The 19,865-nt window shown below is 35.5% G+C and overlaps 1 protein-coding gene across 1 annotated transcript in view; it reads left to right on the plus strand.

Annotated features, from left to right (window-relative positions):
- FH (fumarate hydratase) overlaps window positions 1–18,424 on the plus strand; it is a 30,915-nt gene extending 12,491 nt beyond the window's left edge. The window contains exons 5-10 of the mRNA XM_036756176.1: window positions 1,368–1,550; window positions 4,199–4,364; window positions 5,514–5,717; window positions 6,931–7,058; window positions 9,428–9,581; window positions 18,216–18,424. Coding sequence (XP_036612071.1) covers window positions 1,368–1,550; window positions 4,199–4,364; window positions 5,514–5,717; window positions 6,931–7,058; window positions 9,428–9,581; window positions 18,216–18,358 — 978 coding nt within the window. The 3' untranslated portion in view covers window positions 18,359–18,424. The remainder of the gene's footprint in view (window positions 1–1,367; window positions 1,551–4,198; window positions 4,365–5,513; window positions 5,718–6,930; window positions 7,059–9,427; window positions 9,582–18,215) is intronic.
- The last annotated feature ends 1,441 nt before the right edge of the window (window positions 18,425–19,865 follow it).

Consider the following 19,865-nt stretch of genomic DNA (forward strand, 5'->3'; position numbering starts at 1 on the left):
TATTTTCTGTCTTAGAGTTCTTTGGTTTAAGGGGTTAGGAAGCTGCTATTTTAGGTAAATTGAGTACACTTTAGGGGCAGAACATATTTTCCAAAGCACATGTGGTTTTTTTTGTTAATTTTTTTTCATTTTAAATTTAAATAGAAAATAAGAAAAGATAAAAGAAACAAACGTAAATACTACAACTAAAATAATAAAGAATGAGAAAAAACAAAAGTATTGCCATGTGCACAGCAGAATGTGAGAGAGGATTCAAAATATACGGCAATAAATTTCCATTTCAAGGAAGCCTATATATATAATAAATACTCTGTGTTGTGTTGAGAACTTTTCATCTTTGTTTCCTTGTAAGTTTTCCTTTGTCCTCTGTTGTGCACTTTTTACTTTGGTTTTTTCCCCCTTCCTCCCCCCCCACATGTATTTTTTTTGTTTTTTCATGTATTGTTGCTGATATAAAATTGGTAAAATATTTAATGGGGTTTTAAAATAGAATACCAGTTAAAATGGAAAATGTTATAAAATGGCTAAAAGGCATATACACACTCACCGTCACCCATACATGCATATTAAGGAACACAAGTTTGTTTGGATCAAAAAAGGCAGACCTGTTAAAGTTTAAATATATATACATACATTTCCTTTTCTTAGCTTCTTTTGGTAAAGTACCAGTACAAGAGGCTATGATATAGGTTGGGAAGATTTTCTAAAGTCAGCACTTAGAAACCACCACTTTAGTGAAGACTGTATTGAAGTTAACATATCCCTTGATGAAGGAGCTGGGCACATCAGGTGTATTAAATTGCAAAGCCAGCTCTTCCTTTATCTCAGCTTTGCTTTGGGTAGGTATGGAGATTATTGCTTCCCTGGTGTCGTGATTTTTAATATTCTTTGGATACTTGTAGGATATTTAAAAGAAATCTTTAAATTAAATGTCATAGCTCTAATTTTTAAAATTTAAGATTTGTGTTTGGTATTTTTGAAATAGAATTAATACACAGCGACATCAGCTACTCTTTGTTTCTTTGGTATTGTCTGTTAAATACTTCATTGTGAACTTATCTCACATCTTTCCATTTTACACTTAATTCTAGAGCAGGTAAGTCTTAAGAAGTTGAATTACATAGAAATATAAAAGAAATAGAATCATGTGACCCAAGAAGTTGATAGTGAGTGGTACATGGAAGGAAAAGCACACCAGATTATTCCTTATGTGTTGATCTCCCACCATTGGTAGATGGTTAGTGAAATGTGAATAAATTTTTAGGTGGGCTTAGATTTGTGTAGTGATATATTGCATTTCCTTAGTAACTCAATACTTCAAGTATTTTTTTTTCTCTACTTCTGATTTTAACTTTTTTTTTTAACAGAGCTCAAATGACAGTTTCCCCACAGCAATGCATATTGCTGCTGCAACAGAAGTCCACAAAGTATTATTACCTGGATTGCAGAAGCTTCATGATGCTCTAGATGCCAAGTCCAAAGAGTTTGCCCAAATAATTAAAATTGGCCGTACTCACACACAGGATGCTGTTCCACTTACTCTTGGGCAGGTAAGAAATCATTAACAACCAAAAATGTATTCAAGTTAAGAAGATTTGTAAATGCATCATGCTACTAAGTTATTTTGTACCACTTAGTTATCGCTGTATTTAAGTTAACACTATTTCAGAGGCTTAGTTTATAGCACTTTTTACAATTCATTAGCAAAGAGCCCTGCTTTTGCATTTATAGTCAGTAAGAAGTTCTTAGATATTAATCCATTTGCTACTTGGGACATTTCCATGATCTCTTCCTTCACTGAATAGGTTAAAAATAGGGATACATTTAATGTATATCCTAGCTAAATCTTACTGTGTATTATTCTGGCCACATGTGGAAGGATAAGTTCTTTTTAATTTGCTCAGTTATTATCATATATCTACAAATATTTACTGAATACCTATTGGATATGAGGGATATGAAAGTATAAAGCATGAGCTTCTAAGCTTAAAGATAATTTAGAGGTTAGAATCCTGGTTTGGATGGGCAAGATACTTAACCTCTTTTCCCCCATATTTCCTCATCTGTAAAATGAAAAGTCTTGACAAGACAATCTCTCTTAGATGTCTTTATTTTCATATATCTACAAATATTTACTGAATACCTATTGGATGTGAGGGATATGAAAGTATAAAGCATGAGCTTCTAAGCTTAAAGATAATTTAGGGGTTAGAATCCTGGTTTGGATGGGCAAGATAGTTAACTGCTTTGCCTCCATATTTCCTCATCTGTAAAATGAAAAGTCTTGACAAGACAATCTCTCTAAGATGTCTTCCTGTTCTGTGTTCCATGATTCTTTGATTCTGAAAAACTGCTCTCAGAAGGCTTATAATCTAATTTGGGAAAGAATATAAATATATATACACACACACATTTCACCATATAGTCACATATGTCATCTGAATAACTGGCATTATAAGCTACTATTAGAAGTTCAGAGGATAAAAGGAACAGGAAGGAAAGGAGTGGATGCTAATTGTGAAAGTTTCTAAAAGTATTTCTTTCTCGCCTTCCAGATGGTGCTAAGGAATAGTATATATGAGAGAGACAGAGACAGAGAGAGAGACAGAGAGAGAGATCTCTAAGGAGTTATTTCTGTGCCTAATCATGGCATGGTGCCTGGCAAACAGTGGTCACTTAATAAATGCTTGCAGACTGACTAAAATTACCCTGAGTTCTCAAAGGCTGCACCAGCAGAATGGCAGCTCTGGTAAATCCTACCTACTAGAAAGATTTTGAATATAGGTAGGTTTGTTGCCTTAGGACTAGCTTAGCTAACTGCATAGAGACTCCTTATCCAAAGGTTGGCCACCAGGTGATGAATTTTTAACTGCAGGTGCTTATAAAGATTATTTCCTAAGATATGTAAACAATATTGTTAGAGGATATACCCATGCCAGTGAAATTATGGATCACTGAAGTTTTGAAGTTGTTCTTAATCTTATTAAGTTGAGATTCAGTTCAAGTGGCCTGTGAAGGAACATGTTTTTCTTGTATGTGTCAGATATTGGAGATGCCTATATTAAGAACTCTTCCATTAGGCCATTATTCTGCTTTTTTTGTTTTTTATTAATAATCATCATCCATGTTACAGATTGTACACTACTGTGTATTTGCTGGAATTCTTATTATCAACAGTCTTTCTGTAAATGATTGTGCTTATAATACCTTCTGCTTTTTTTTGAAATACTGTGTATATTATTACTGTGAAAAATAAAATGAAATTGGCAGATGTGCACCAGAAATGAGAGAGTTAAAGTGGCTACCACCTTTACCATACAGATCTGGAACTTACCTCTCCCCACCCCATCTTGTTATATTTTTTATGTCAATTATAGCACTAATTGAGTATTCATACTTGTCTGTGTTTGTTTGAAGATAGAAACATTTGAAAGGAATATGATGGGGGTAACTTTTAGTAGGTAGAGAAAAAGATTGCAAATTCAGGCTGTTTTTCCTCTAATACCAATTTGTGGTGTTGGCCTAGTTATTAAATAGCCTCTCTTTTAACTATAAAAATGTTCCAAGATTCACCAGTTACTTTTTGCTAGTATATATCTCCTGTGCCTAGCAGAGTGCCTGACACATTGTAAATGCTTAAATGGTTTCTTATTGATTGATTTGTTTAACCTAATAGATTTGAATTAAAAATTGAAATGTAGTTTTGTAGATATAAAGAAAAAGATTATAATTTAGTGAAAAGAGCATTGGATTTGCAATTAGTTGACCTCAGTTTATTTTCAATGCCTCATTTTCCTAATCTGCAAAATGAATGGGTTGAAATAGATGATTTCTAAAATTTCTCCCTGCTCAAAATCATATAAACTATTAGCTTATTCGTTTTATTTTTAGTTTCCTATGTCAAGTTTATTTTTGTTCTCTATTCTTTGGACTATGAACTATTTTATAATTTTAGCAGTGAATTTGTTCCACAATATAAGAATTCTTGCACTTCCTCTCTTCCTCATTAAAAAAAAAAAATCTTTACTGATCGAAGTAACCAGAATAGCCTAACTAAGATTTGGCTAGGTAAATTCTGTAAAGTTTGTTTGAAAGCCAAATCTACATATATTACATACTGCATATATCAGGGTGGACTACCGAACGGATTTGGCGTTTATCTTACGTTGTTTCCACCTTGATCTCTCTGTCTTCAAAGGAATTTAGTGCTTATGTTCAACAACTGAAATATGGAATGGCAAGAATCAAAGCAGCTTTGCCAGGAGTATACGAGTTAGCTGCTGGAGGCACTGCAGTTGGTACAGGACTAAACACTAGAATTGGCTTTGCAGAAAAGGTGGCTGCAAAGGTGGCCACCCTTACAGGTGAGGGAATGAATGTGGGAATGAGTATTGGCGTATGTTGTGCCAGTCTGGGTGGCTGTTACTTTTGCTTAGTACATTATATTATTAGTATATCAGTTTTTATCATTTTTTCTTGAATGCTTCCTAATTTCAAGTTCTAATAAATGTATTAAAGACATATCAGCCACCTCAGAAGATATTAATGAGAATCCTCTTCATTTTTAATCTTCTCTTTATGAGTACTTAGAAAATTTAATTAACATCTACTTGTGAAAACCACATTAACTCTATTATAATAGTTATTCAGTCATATTTCCCATGAGGATTTTTTTCCCCAAGTTTCAAAGGATAGCAGGATGATGGGGGAACTTGGAATTCCATTTATATTATAAATGTGGTACTTTAGATGCTAGTTAGTAATTGCTTAGTTTCTTTTCCATATTTTCATCTCATATCTTTAATTTCCTTTACAATGTTATACCCACCCTTGTTAAAGAAAAGAAGGCACTATCAATTAATTTATGCTCCAAAACTCTCTGTGTTCTATCGTTGCTTGTTACTATACTATTCTGTGACAGGCAACATTAAATTCAAAGCCAGCGTCATAAATAAAAGGAATAAAGAGTAGCCATGTGGTACATTTTGCTTTACAGCAAATATTTTCCCCTACTGGCCTTCCTACACTTGTCTTTTTATCAATAGCAGTCTCCAGAGAACCTTTTTTAAAATGCAGGTAGTATTTGGTGGGTTGGGGAAGTATGGAGCATGATAACTCAGGAACCATTATTACCCTTAACAGATGCATTTATCAGATTAGTAGAGTGTAGAGTGGAATTCTGAGGGAAGGACATTTAGTTCAGTTCAGTTTTGAGGGAGGAAAAAGTTAGCAGAAAAGGATTAATTCCAAGGTGAACCCTGGACCTCATCATTCTGATAGATATACCTAGGGTGGTACCAAGCACCTGAGGTATACCTATAACCAACACTGGTTGAAACATATCTCTTTACCACTTGTGTAGCTGTTTGAAATGAGATAATTCTCTAGTATTTTGACATCTTAGTTCTGGTCAGATTTTGACTTTTAAAAGAGAAATTACATTTTGATTTAGCTTGTCTATACTGATTAAAAAGATATTCCATCTTAAATCATTCTTTTTTTCTTCTTCTTAGGTTTGCCTTTTGTTACTGCTCCAAATAAATTTGAAGCATTGGCTGCTCACGATGCTCTAGTTGAACTCAGTGGCGCCATGAACACTATTGCCTGTAGTCTAATGAAGATAGCAAATGATATTCGTTTTCTGGGTTCTGGTCCTCGTTCAGGCCTCGGAGAGCTGATCTTACCCGAGAATGAACCAGGAAGCAGTATCATGCCAGGTAACAAACTAGTGGCAAAATTTCAGTTCAGTTTTTTAATTTGTCTTTTTAGTGGCCCAGATTATTTTTAGAAGCATTAACCATGTTAATTCAAAAGTGGGGAGGCAAGAGATGCTTAAAGTTTCTATTAGGATGTTGTAAGGGTATGAAACTTTGAAAGTAGGCTGTTTGAAGGATTTACTCATTTATTTTGTCATTATGGAAAGATCTTCCAAAAGTGCTGTAAGCCAAGCCTCCCACTGCCTCATGGTGCAATTTATCAAGATACTGTGTAAGTTACTGTTGGAGATTTGTGCATCACCTATAAGTGCAACAGTCTTCACAGGGCTGTGGCAGCTAGGAAACACTGGCTTGTAAATGTCTAAGCTACTGTGCCCCTTAGCCATAGAGTAATACCCTGGACTGATTTCTTGTCCCACAGAGAAGTACTGTTTAAAGCCATTGGCTATTTTCATTGTGTTATTGATTCTACACTAATATGAGGGTCTCATCTTTATTATATATTGTAGAAGTTTTTTTGAAATATGTCTACATTTTACATTTTAAATTACTTTAAAAAAAATCTCTCAACAAATATCAAATAACTGTCCATTGAAAGGTATTATGTGCTATGCCCAGCCCCCAGCCCTCAAGGAATGGAGTACAATCTAGTGAGAAAGGACACAATATGGTACAAGGCATTGTGTAATGGCAGCTAGGTGGCACAGTGGATAGAGAACCAGGCTTGGACACTTGCTGGTTATATGACCCTGGGCAAGTCATTTAACCCTGTTTGCCTCAGTTTCCTCATCTGTAAAATGAGCTGGAGAAGGAAATGGCAAAACCACTTTAGTGTCTTTGCCAAGAAAACCCCAAATAGGGTCATGAAGAGTCAGACGTGACTGAAATGACTCAGCAACAACATGCTGTAATGGGGGCAAAGTAGAACTAGGCGAGTTACTCTAATAAATTTTAGGGAGGAAGATTCAGGGAAGGCTTCATGTAGGAGGTAGCATCTGAGTTGGGCCATGAAGGGGAAGGGGATTTCAACAGACAGTTGGGTCAGGGAAGCTCTTTGAAACATAAAGGAGGAATATGACAAGAGCAAAGGCATAATGAGTTAGGAGAGAGCAAGATAAGAATGGGAATAGCAAAGGAGATAACAAGTAACATAATTATTGTTGTGTTAGAAATTACTCTTTCATTGGCAGCATTTTTCTTTTTCTTTTCAAAGGAAAGGTGAATCCTACCCAGTGTGAGGCTGTTACCATGGTTGCAGCACAAGTAATGGGAAATCATGTTGCTGTTACAGTTGGAGGCAGCAATGGACACTTTGAGTTGAATGTTTTCAAACCAATGATAGTAAGTGTTAAGTTTAATCTTTAATGTATCTTTACTTTAAAGGGCATGTATCTTGGTGTACATCTTTCATAGATTATTCCTGAAATGGCATATTTGTAACTCGGGAAACAAAGACAGCTTGGAGACTAAAAGAGTGTTACCGTTAAACAATTAGTCCTAACTATCAGTGTTGGTGTTTTGTACATAATTCAAGTGATTTGATGATATTTTAATGCCTTGGAAAATGTTCCGGTGCTTCCAGTTAGCATAATTATATTTAGTATAATTTAAAAATATTTTAGATGAGTCATATTCACATCTAAGTTCTTTAAATATTTAGTGCTTTGTATGTTGTATGTGTTCTGTAAAAATGCAGCTCACATTTAAAAGTCTAGTTGATATAAAGATAATTGGCCATTTACATAGCACTTAAGGGTTGCAAATCAGTTTATATATATTTTCTTTTTTGATCTTTACAACAACTTGGTATGTTTGGTCTTATGAGTATTTTCCCCATTTTATGAGGAAGAAACTGAGGCTCAGAGGTCCTGACTCTTATCTCCCTCTTCTGCTGTTGACTTGCTTTGTGATCCCGTACAAGCTATTTCATCCCCTATACCCGGGCTGTCCAACCTTAGGTTTTTATTGAAACAATAGACATTATATTTTGATTTGCCATTTAAGTGAGAGCTCTGCCATAGCTCAGCTTTGTTTACTAAAGCATTTATGTAAATTCCTATGCTTGTAGGCAGGCCATATTTTGGACAGCCCTGCCCTGTACTATTCAATTTATAAAGTGAAAGGATGTTAATGCCAGTCACTACAAGATAATCATGGGACATATCAAATAATATCTCAAGAACCTCACAAACATAAAATAACCTGATATGTTCACATTCTCATCTGCCAGATAACTTGAATTTTCTGCCATAAAGACTTGTATTTGTTAGATATAGAAAAAGTTTTCAATTGAATTACATTGGGAAGCATATGTTCATGGTCTCTCATCAGAGAAGGTAATAACTCAATAGTTTTTCTGCCCTATGTAAAATACTTCAAAAAAGTAAATCACTAAGGGTTTGCCATTAACTCTTTAATTATTCTTTTAGTCTCTGAAAGTGCCCGTATTCAATGCAGTATTCTTTCAAACCATACCTTCTAATAAAGGTTGCTCAGAAAAAAATATTTCGCATACCTGATCTGGGCAAAAAAAGAAAATCATGATCTGTAAGTTTACAGTAGCAAATAGGGATCTGGTGACAAAATCTCAAGTCTTGTTTGACTATTTAGGACTATAATTGCTGTGCATCACTCATTCACTTTTAATCTATAAGACATTCTAAGGTATTTTGTGAAATTCAGTATTTTAAAGATCTATGATTTCATCCATGTGGGTTTTCCTTCTACCATTACAGATTGCAACCCTTCCATATGTAGCAGACAATTTTCTTGAATTTCTGTGGTCAAAACTTTATCATCTTGGGCCTTAGGCAACAGATGTAAATCTGTTATAGGACCTTTAGTAAGACTAAAACTTAGGAGCACTTACCAGGGCTTATGTTTCACTGACATAGCATTTGAAAACCCAGGGGTGCTTTGATACCATGAAGTGGAACTGTAGTAGAATGCTGAAGATTTGTGAAAGATACCATTGTATAAACAGCGTAGTAGTTCTGTTATGTGAATCTGGCTTGGGCCAATCATAGGATGTATTTGACCTGATTTTTTCCAAAAGATTCTGTCAAGGTTTGGCAGCTGGATCCTTAGCTAACAGCACCCAGACACAATCCAGGAGAAAAAGATTTTGACCAAATTCATTCATATAGTCCATTTATGCCTCAGTATAAATTTCATAGCAGAATACATTAAAAACTCCCTTCCTCTCCTAATAATTCAATCAGGTGCACCTCCCCCCGCCAAAAAAAATTTTAATCCAAAGTAAGTCTTTTACTTTGATTCCTTTCTTCTGTCGTGTTTTCTGTTTATTTTGTTTGCCTGCAGTTATGAGGAAACAACAGCCTTTCTGAGTTAGGATTCAGTTGTTTCTGGTCCTTTACAACTTGAAACTGTTTAGGTATCTTTTCAGTATGTGTGTGCCACCTTAAAGAAAAAACATAGTTCTTTAGTTCCCTGAAGGCTTTATATTGCGTCTCTCCCACCAAGGCTACATCTTCTCATGGAGTATATTTTATTAGCCGTTGCCGAATCTCTACCGGAGAAAGCAGAATTTATGAGGCAAAGTAGGATTTCTACTGAAAAATTGCTGTTAGGATTTTATGAAATGAGCATGTGTGTAATATAAACACATATATACACATATATGTATGTATGTATAAAATACTGTTTATGAACATATACTTTAGGCACTTAATTATTCCTCTCTTTTATAGATTAAAAATGTCTTAAATTCAGTGAGGCTTCTGGGGGATGTATCAGTTTCCTTTGCTGATAACTGTGTGGTTGGAATTCAGGCTAACACAGAAAGGATCAACAAACTAATGAATGAATCTTTGATGTTGGTGACAGCTCTTAATCCTCATATAGGTAAGTATAGAGGGAAGAAATGTGTGACTGTAACATTTAGGCCATGATTTAAAAAAGAAAGAAAACAAAGCAGCAAATGACTTTTGAACATTAGATACTTCAGTAAACACAAAATTTTTTGTGCTTAAATAATGAATGCTAAGAATTTATATATAGTATTTTGAAAATGGCATATTTATTGGTCAAAATTCCATTGTTTTCAATCAGATTTTTTTTATGGAACAGCTTACTGAAATTGGTTAAAAACTTTTTATGATTATTTTGTCATAGTTGAATTCATATGGCTGACATTTATGGAAGGATGATTCAGAATAATACCCAGTTGGAAATGTCACTAGGTGGCACTTGTTCTCCATTAATTAATAACTAGATTATTGGCAATATGTGTTTTGTTTGATATTCCTGCTCTTCTCTATTATTTTGATCTTTTCAAAATGTGCTAGTTTTTGTCTAAACTCATTTTCTTCAGAAATTGAATTTTAAAATACTTTCTCCTTTCCTTATTAGGAATAAAAATATGTAAAACATGGTACATGGACAAGCCATATAATTCTTACTAGATACTTGTATTTTGACTTTTATGGGTTTTGTGGATCAGGAGAGAATGTGTTTTCACCCTGATGTGTTGTGGTTGTTAGGGGAATTTAGAAATTTTTTTCTTAGTAATGAGTCTGATCTTAATACATTTTGTTGTGAAAATTAGTATCTAGACTATTTGTTAATATTCTCACCTTTATATATAATACTAAATGAGCTAAGCAGACTATATATTCCATTGATGTCAACTTAAAACTAATTTTGCAGAAATAGGGTAATCTGGCTTAGGCATCTCAACCTAATCTTGTCCTACTTTATTTAAGCTGTTACAGTGGTGATTTTTATCATTTTTAATATTTTCTAACAACTGATATTTTGTTCCTGATCTCACAATCATTAGAAGAATTTAGCATTTTGATGGGTATGTTGTATTTTTATAAGTCTCTCACAGTTTATTTTCTTGAAAGCCTTAGGGTTATCTTTTAAACATTTGACTTTTAGAATCCATGCATTCCAGACTTTTAGGGTTATCATCCCTATATAAGTGACTCCAAAATACAGCCCTAATCTCTCTCCTGATCACTCCATTCCTACCTCATTAACCACCTGTCAGATATCTCCTCTTGAATGTTTCATAGAACTTTCAAACTCAAAATATAAACGACTCAACCCATTCAATCCTCCTCTCCCCCTACTCCCACCCTGCAACCTATGACTCCTCTCAGATCTTTTGATAACAGGCTCATCCTCTTAGTCAATCAGTTTCTTTACCTCAAGACTCTTCCTTTTTCTTTGGTATCTGGTCACTTATCAAGTCGTATACACTTCAATTCTCAAATCCCTCCCTATCTCTCCATTTATGTGGCCCGGCACGCTAGTTTATTACCTCATTGCTTCTTGCCTAGACCACCTCCTGATTGGATTCCCAGTCTCCAGTCTTTTCTGTCATCAATCCATCTTCCACAAGTCTTGTCAAAGCAGTCCTCCTCGTATCTAACCATGGCATCCCCTTGCTGAAAACCTTCAGTGGCTGTTCATTGCCTATAAGGTTAGGGACAGGACTTGTGATTTCACTGCTTCAGAAGAACTCCAGATAAGGAAATTACCTCTACCAGTACCAGTCAGCACCTTTTTTGCAACTTACTGTCTTTGTTGAGGGGCTTCAAGGTAACAGTCAATATGTGTTGACTTGATATAATATACGTTGACAGGACCTTAATCCAGGTCTTTCAGTCTTTGAAGCTGGCTGTCTTTGTATTCTATGTTGCCTGTAGGATAAAATACAAATTTAGCCTGGGCCTTAGTACCCTTCCCTATATGACTCCCACTTGCCTTTCCAGGCTTATTTCATACTACTACTCCCCTTCATGAACTCAAGTTGGAATGAATGACAAAAATATTACTGTGTGCTAAACTCTATATTAAAAACTAGGGGTACAAATAAAAAAGTGAGACAATCCTGTCTCTCAAGGAGCTTATCTTCTAGTTGGCAGAGATAATAAATATTTATAAAGGCATGATGACCTAGGGAGTTTTGGTTTAGGAAGTTACAAGGATGGTGAGTGGAGCCTGAGGACAATGAAACTGGCCTACTCGTTGTTCCCCAAACTCGATATTCCATCCCATACCTCTGCTCAGTTTCATAGGCATTGTCTGTAACTAGAATCCTTTTCTACTTTCAAGACTGACATCATGGGCTCCCTCTTCCATACAGCCTTTTCCTTCTTCTGATCCTTCTGCTGCACTTTCTTGTGTGCCTCGTGTATTATATATGTCACAAAAGATTTGCTAGCTGGTGCCTGTTTTCTTTGTTCTGCATACCCCTGTATCTCTTATTTCTTTGTAAAAATAATGATGGCTAGCATATAAATGGCCCCTGTAAAGTTTGTAAATCTCTCTATATAAGTAGTTGAAGCCAACTGGGAAACAAAGGTCTTTCCTGCTCCAAATTGCACACTGCATGTTGCCTTAAGAAATGGTACAAATTGACATACACTAGCTAAGGATGTATAATGATGGCACAGTTTAATTTAGTATCTCTCACGACCACATTGATCTAGTCTTCTTAAGCCTTTCTTGCTTTTCTCTTTATATTGTTCCTAACATTAAGTAGAAACAAGTCATATCATAGAATGTCAGCATAAATTGCTTATTGTCAGCTTTTTAAAAGGGGGAAAAATCCTAGCTTTTAGAATATTCAATATACAGTATTACCTTTCTTTTACTACTTTATAGCCTATACTTATGTCTGGAAAGATGTGAGTAAATGAAAGAATCATCTCAAAAAAGCATTTATTAAGTGCTTATTACTATATGCTAGGCAGTGTGCTAAGGACTACAAATAGAAATACAAGCAGAAAGAAAGACTGTTTGTACCTTTAAGAAGTTTTCATTCTAATAAGAGAAAACAACACTTTACATGGAAGCCTAAAAGAGGGGAGTGAAGTGGGAAGGTGAGGTGATGTGGTAGAGAAAGTCCAGATAGTCAAAAGTGAAGTCCAGAGAGGAAGTAAAACATGGCTGGTATGGGCATTTTACTTAAAATGGCGGTTCTAGAAGGAATCAGCCAATAACAGAAAGGATCTCCTGGGGTGAAAACCACTTCCACACCCATTGGGGAATGGCTTTTGGTCTTATTTATTTCTATTAGTTGTCTCTGCATCTTAGATAGCATACCTTTACAAGAGAGATTTGATACAAAGGGGTTTTTTTCCCCTTGTTGAACTTCTCTTAACCAAGTATCCATTTTGTTCATGCAAAAGCTTTTCAGTTTCATGTAATACCTCTTGCTCTTGTTTGGTTCTTACCCATAGCTATGAAAATTAATGTGTTCTGCTTCTTTTTTATGGCATAATCTTTAATAAATGTATCCATGTCATGTATCCATTTTGAATTTATTGTAGAGTATCTGGTATGATTTTAATATAAACCTATTTCTTTCCATAACTTTTTCAGTTTTTGCAGAAATTCTTGTCCAATAAAGTTTTTTCCTAGTTAAGTCTTGAAGTTTATCAAAAACTCGATTATGAGTTAAATTATTTTTAATTCTTTGTTGTTTATTCTGTTCCACTGATCTTACTAGTACCAAGTGTTTTTCATGATTACTGCTTTATAATATAGTTATAAGTGTTATTTCCACCTCCTTCATTGCTACCTTTTTCCCCCATTGTTTTCCTTTAATATTCTAGAAATTTTGTCCTTCCAAGTGATTTTTTTTTTGGTTTTGTGTAACACTGTAAAATATCCCTTTGGTAATTTTATTGGTTTAGCATTGACTCTGTAAATAGTTCAGCCAACTAAATATCCCTCTAGTTATTTTGTTTTGTTTTTTCATTGTAAAGGGAATTTTAATCACATTAATGAATCCCAACTTTAGGCCAAAGATGGACTGGTTGCTATGTGGGATAAAAATATAAATATCCCTGCCCTAAGGAACTTACACTCTCATTGAAAAGAAGTAATAAAACTAGTTCTAGATTGTGTGATACAAATATGTACTTTTAGAAATGCTGAGATTTTAGATATCACTGTGGGTGGGGGTGATTGAAAAAACTTTATGAAGGAAGAAAAGACTTGAGCTGAATTTGGAAAGAAAGAAGTATAGAATTTGGATTGGTGAATTTCAGCAGGGATGTGGTGGGGGGCAGAAACAGTATTTTTAAACTATCAAGTCAGGAATTAAATGATGAAGGCCTGTGTATGGGTCCACAATCCACCCATATCAGAGCAGAGCAGCCCTGAGTTAGATGTGGATATTGAGACCCATCAACAGAGTGAAGATAATTGGTACCTTGAGAATCTGAGAATCTCCAGGGTTGGAAAGGAGCTCAGAAACCAAGGACTCCAAGGGGTACTGAAAGAGACTCCCCTCTTTAGCTACCCAAAAATGGTCTTCCAGCTTTTCGTTGAAGATCTTGCATAATGAAGTCCCCTGCCTTCTAAAGTAAATTGGTCCATTTTGGGAGAGTTCTAATCTTTACCAGGTTTTCCCTGACTTGAAATCAAAATTTGTCTCTTTGTGGCTTCCACCTATGGTTCCTATTTCTACCCTCTGGGGCCAGGCAGAACAAGTCTTCCAAAAGCCCTTCAGTGATATAAAAATGTTAAATATTATTTTTTCCTTCCTAGTTCTTCTTCAGCCTAAGCATATCCATGTCCTTATATGGCATGGTGTTGAGGCCCTTTGCTACTCTGATGGCCGTCCTGTGGACACTCATATCTGTTTGCTTCTCTACAGTTGCCCTGGGGAGATGGAAAGACAGTAGCAGCTTCAGTGACTTAGGTCAAAGAGAAATGTTGGCTATAAACTCTGTCTAGAAAGGCACCGATCCTCAGAGCCAGCAGGGAGCTATGCCTAAGGAGAACTTCATAAGGACTCCACAGTTGGAGGAGGAAGACTTTAAGGGCATGTGCTGACAGTTACCCCTTGGCCACATGTGTTTTCTATGAATGTGCTTCAAGTCTGAATGCATTCTCCCCAGGGACCCTGTGTTCAAGTGGAGATTATTTTCTAACTCCTGTTCTTGCTATAACTTTTCAATAAATCTCTTTTCTAAAAGCAGATGGAATTCAACTGGTTGATAGTTTTTCATTCTTTTGATTTTGTTCTATTGCTTCTTTATGTCTCATGGAGTCATTAGCTTCCACTTGTGGGATTCTAATTTCTAAGCGATTATTTTCTTCATTGAGTTTTTGTACTTCCTTTTCCATTCGGCCAATTCTACTTTTTAGGGCGTTCTTTTCATCAGTGAATTTTTAACCATATTTTCCACTTGGCCAATTCTGTTTTTTAAGGCACTTTTTTCTTCAATGGATTTTTGTGCCCAACTTGTCCATCTGATTATGCATCAAGAGAATGAGCCTCGGGCTGTATTCCCTACTCCAATGTCTCATTCCATCAAATCTCAGTGATATATACAGGGAAACAGTTGCCTTCTTGCATTAGAACTTTTAAGTTCTTCTTGCTAATTGATTAACTTGAGTGGTTCCCTATTTCCTCTTAAGAAAACTATTTTAAACTATTCATAATCCGGCTGCAGTTACCATTGGAGGTTGGCTATATATTGCTCCCTGTCACAAATTCTGTCTTCCACCTAAGCAGGTGTGCTTGGCTACTCTAGATAAGACGTGTTATCTCCTGACTTTCAACTCTCACACAAACTATCTCCCATGTCTGAAGTGTTCTTACTCCTTCCCTTTGTCTCCTGCAAGCCCTTATTGTTTGTTTTTTCATTCATGCCAGACTCTTCATGACCCCATTTGGGGTTTTCTTAGCAGAGGTACTGGAGTGGTTTCCCATTTCCTTCTCCATCTCATTTTACAGATTAGAATACTGAGGCAAATAGAGTTAAGTGACTTGCCCAGGGTCTGGATTTGAACTCAGGTCTTCCTGACTCCAGGCCTGGCACTCTATCCCTTGTGCCACCTAGATGCCCCATTTTCTTAAATTCTCAAATCTAAATTTGCTTTTACAACATCCTCCCTTGTTCCAAGTTCTTCCTTGTGGGGCCAAAGTCCTCCTCCTCAGGTCCTTCACCTTCTATTTCTGCTCTTGGCCAGGCCCTTTTCCTCCTCCATCTTCATTTTGCTCAAGTCATACTCCCATGGAAGTCAGAAGTATTTGGGAAAACTTGTATCTGATCAAGTGGTAAAGAAGTTTTAGTCTAGGTGAATTAATGAATTTCTGCCCATTGTGTTTTAGTCAGACCACTTCTAGTTATTTTGGTGGTTCTTTATTTACAGAGAACTAAATTTCCATTTAGTCATTTTAGTTATTCTTTATTTTTTTAAGGAGCATTTTGTAATTGGATATAGATAGGTATTGAATGTTCTTTATTAGACTGACTTGATATACTTTATTGATTTTGTAGTTATCTTGAATGTGATTTTTCTTTATTATTATTGCCCTGTGGATTTGGTTATTGTTTTATAGTAAGTAACACTTTTAATCTTTGTGGGTTTATTTTACAGTAACGAACTTTATTAAAGCTATTAATTGCCTTAGTTGGTTTCTTTGCTGATTCCCCAGGATTTTCTAAATAAACTATTAAGTCTTAAGCAAATAGGGATGGTTTTGTCTCCTCTTTCCCTATTTACGAGTATAATTTCTTTTGTTATATTTCTATTATTCGCATTTCTAGGACTATGTCAGAGGTTGGTGGTAAAGGATTATGCTTGCTTTACTTCTGTATTTTCTGGGAAGGCTTTTAGTGTTTCCCTATTGCATATAGTGCTAGCTTTTGGTTTTAGATAGATGTTTTTTATTTTACTAAAAAAGATGCTATGCCTATATTTTAGGGGGATTAGCATAAATGTTAAAATTATTTAAAGGCTTTTCTATATCGATATAATCATATGATTTGGTATTTTTTTTTAATTTAGTGATTAATTATTCTAATGAATCATCGTTTCATCCCCTGGTATAAATCTAATTTGGTCATACTAATGTTTTGCTGCTGTTTTTGTTTTGAGTTTTTTTTTTTAATATAAAGTACTCTGATTAACTAGCATCTATCTCTCTCACTGTTCTCCCCCACCCCATTAAGCAGTTTTTAAAATGAAAAATAAAACCCTCATAACCAGTGTATTTGTACACAAAACAAATTCCCACATTGGCCATGCCCAAAAATGGATAGATAATTCTGCATCTTAGGTCCATCACTTCTGACAGGAGATGGGTGACATGCTTCAAATGTTCAGTGAAGTGCTCTGGACTCTCGGTTTATCATTGCATCAATCATTTCCTCTCAGAATTGTTTTTCTCTACAACATTGTCATTGTATAAATGGTACTTCTAGTTCTGCTCACTTTACTCTGCATCAGTTCATAGTTACTTCTGAAATTGTACACTTTGTCATTTCTTATAGCACACAAATATTCCAGTATACTCATGTTCCAAATTCTGTCTTTCCCTAACAGGTAGGCACTCCCTTAGTTTCCAGCTTGGGGCTGTGAAAAGAGCTCCTACAAATATTTTTACATATTTAAGTCCTTTTCGTCTTTCTTTGATTGCTTTGGAGGTATTGTCCTAGTAGTGGCATAGCTAAAGGGTGTACACAGTTTAACAACTTTTGCAACATAGTTCCAAATTGTTTTCCAGAATGGCCAGACCAATTCACCACTCCAGTGTACACCAGAATGACAGTTTTCCTGCATGCCTTCCAACATTTTTCATTTTACACTTTTGTTGTTTTTGCCACTCTGAAGAGTGCTGCTATGTTATTTTTGCCAGGATTTTCTTTGAAAATTTCTAACTGATATTCATTAGATTATTCTACTGTTGTTTCCTTGTCTTTATCCTTCCTTGGTTAAGGTATGAGGACTATGTTTGCCTTTTTTTTTTTAAGGGAAAAGACAAAGTTTATTAAGGGTTTGCCATAATAGATTATCTTAAGAAATCCCACCCTTTGTGATGCCTGTTTTCAGAAGCGGGCCAGATTCAATCTGAGCTGAGGTAGATTGAATCTGAGCCTATGTTTGCCTTTTAAAGGAGTTTAGTATAATGCTTATTTTCTTATATTGTGAGAATCATTTGTATAGTATAGGTATTATTTCTTCCTTAAAAGCTGCGGGGAACTGAAAAGAGGAGAGTTGTTCAAAACAGCTTTTAATACATTATTTCCAAAAGCCCTGGGTGAACTTAAGAGTGTGAGGCTTGGACAGAAGCAGGCGAAAGAGAGGCCTTTTGGCACAGCTTATCCAAGAACTTGGATATGGATCTGAGTCCTGGTTCCATTGTTTATCAGCTGTGTATTAAGCTTCCATGAACCTGAATTTCTTCATCTTTAAAACAGGAATGGCAGTATTTGTATTTTCTACCTCACAGTGTTGTTGTGAGAATACAAGATAATATGTGTAAAACACATTGTAAATTGTAAAATATATCTAGAAGCTAATCACCAGTGTCTGGTACTTTGCAACACTGTTAATATAGAATTTGACTTGTGGGTTATTAAAGACTTTATTAAAAAAGTTATTGTGTTTATTTTTTAGATTTACTTTGCTGCATTCTTAAATAGACATTTTTATGATGCCTTGTAGCTGCATTATTTTTTGTGTGGAAACAGCTCTTTATTTCCTCTTTATTTTTTCCTTCAGGATATGACAAGGCTGCAAAGATTGCCAAGACAGCACACAAAAATGGATCAACGTTGAAAGAAACAGCTATTGAACTTGGATATCTCACAGCAGAACAGTTTGATGAGTGGGTGAAACCCAAGGACATGTTGGGTCCTAAGTAATATATTTAAATAAGCATTTGTAAAAAAATATAACAGTAATTAAACTGTGTTGTATTTTGAAAGAAATCTAGCAGCCTCTTTTCTTTGTTGTAACCATCATTTGTCTTTATATCTAGTTAAAATTGTGTGTATTTGTGACTTTAAAAAATATATGCAACCCTTTAAAAAGTTGTAAGTCACCTTTACCACCCCAAAAATATTGGATCCAGATGTACCCCTTTCATTCCCTTCCTACACACTGGGCTATAAGATTGAGTAAACATATTACTCACTTCTCTTTGCCACTTTCAGACCCTCACTCTGCCACCATCATTCAATACTCTCTCTAACTCTTCCTTTGCATGTCCATCAGTATCCTGATAGTGATTATTTACCAATAGAGGTCATTTTTTTTTCTTCCACAAGATTTATTTAGAGAATTGTTATGTTGAATTAATGAACTGTGACTTCAGCCTTATAGATATTAGTAACTTCTAGCATTTTGTATTGAAGATTGCTATTGGCCCAATTTCACTACTTTCAAAAGGAATTTACCACAGTATTGTTTACATACACTCTTTTCTTCTGCCCCAATTGCTACATTGGAGACTTCAGACTTCCAGCCGTGATAGCTGCATGAATGGAGATAGACAGCCTACTTCCCACAGAGCTACTCAGCACAAACCTGAAATTCACAGCATGCCAAATACTTACCAAGAAATCCAGTGAAAAATTGGATGACTTATACCCCTAAAATGCACCAAAAAATCAGCCAGAAGCCCATGGGCAACAGGAAAGGGAGAACTTCAGGGGGAATATAGACCCGAGTGTAGAAAGGTGGTAGAATAGAGGTTTTATATAAATTTATTCAACTGGAAATCTAAAATAGTAATAATTTAAAAAAAAAATTATGCACTAGAGAACCAAAGATGAATAACTGTAGCTTATTTCACAAACACCTAAGTTCATCTTGTATGGTGAACACAAGAAAATATACAAGGTTTTGACTGGAGGCCCAGCTATAGGGCCTCTAGCTGTAGTGACTCGATGTTTTTCATCCTTCAGTTTTGAAGGAGAACAATGACGTCACAATGTTGGAATCAAGGTACGGTGTGTTTGGCTGTGGATGATCTGACCAATATGAGTTTGGAAGGTCCTACAACAAATCAGGCACAAGTGGTGGTTCATTATGACATTTTAGGGGGGAGGTGACTGAATTTGCTTAGCTTGTGTTTCCTTTGTGCTTTGGGGTTCTGCTTTGTTCATGGAGTACAGAGCCTTTTTTGATGCGAGCATGCCATGCTTGGATGGTCCTGTACCAGCATTTCCCATGTCTTATAATCAATACTAAAGTTCTTCAGAGTTACCTTGAGAGTGTCCTTATACTGCTTCTTCTGATCACCATGTGAGCAGTTACATTGTGCAAGTTCTCCATAAAATAGTCTTTTGGACAAGTGTGTGTTTGGCGTTTGAACTACATGGCCTGTCCTAAAGCATAGACCAGACCATGTCACTACCCTCCCCACAT

This window comes from Trichosurus vulpecula, chromosome 4 (genome assembly GCF_011100635.1).
Source record: "Trichosurus vulpecula isolate mTriVul1 chromosome 4, mTriVul1.pri, whole genome shotgun sequence".
NCBI lineage: Eukaryota > Metazoa > Chordata > Mammalia > Diprotodontia > Phalangeridae > Trichosurus > Trichosurus vulpecula.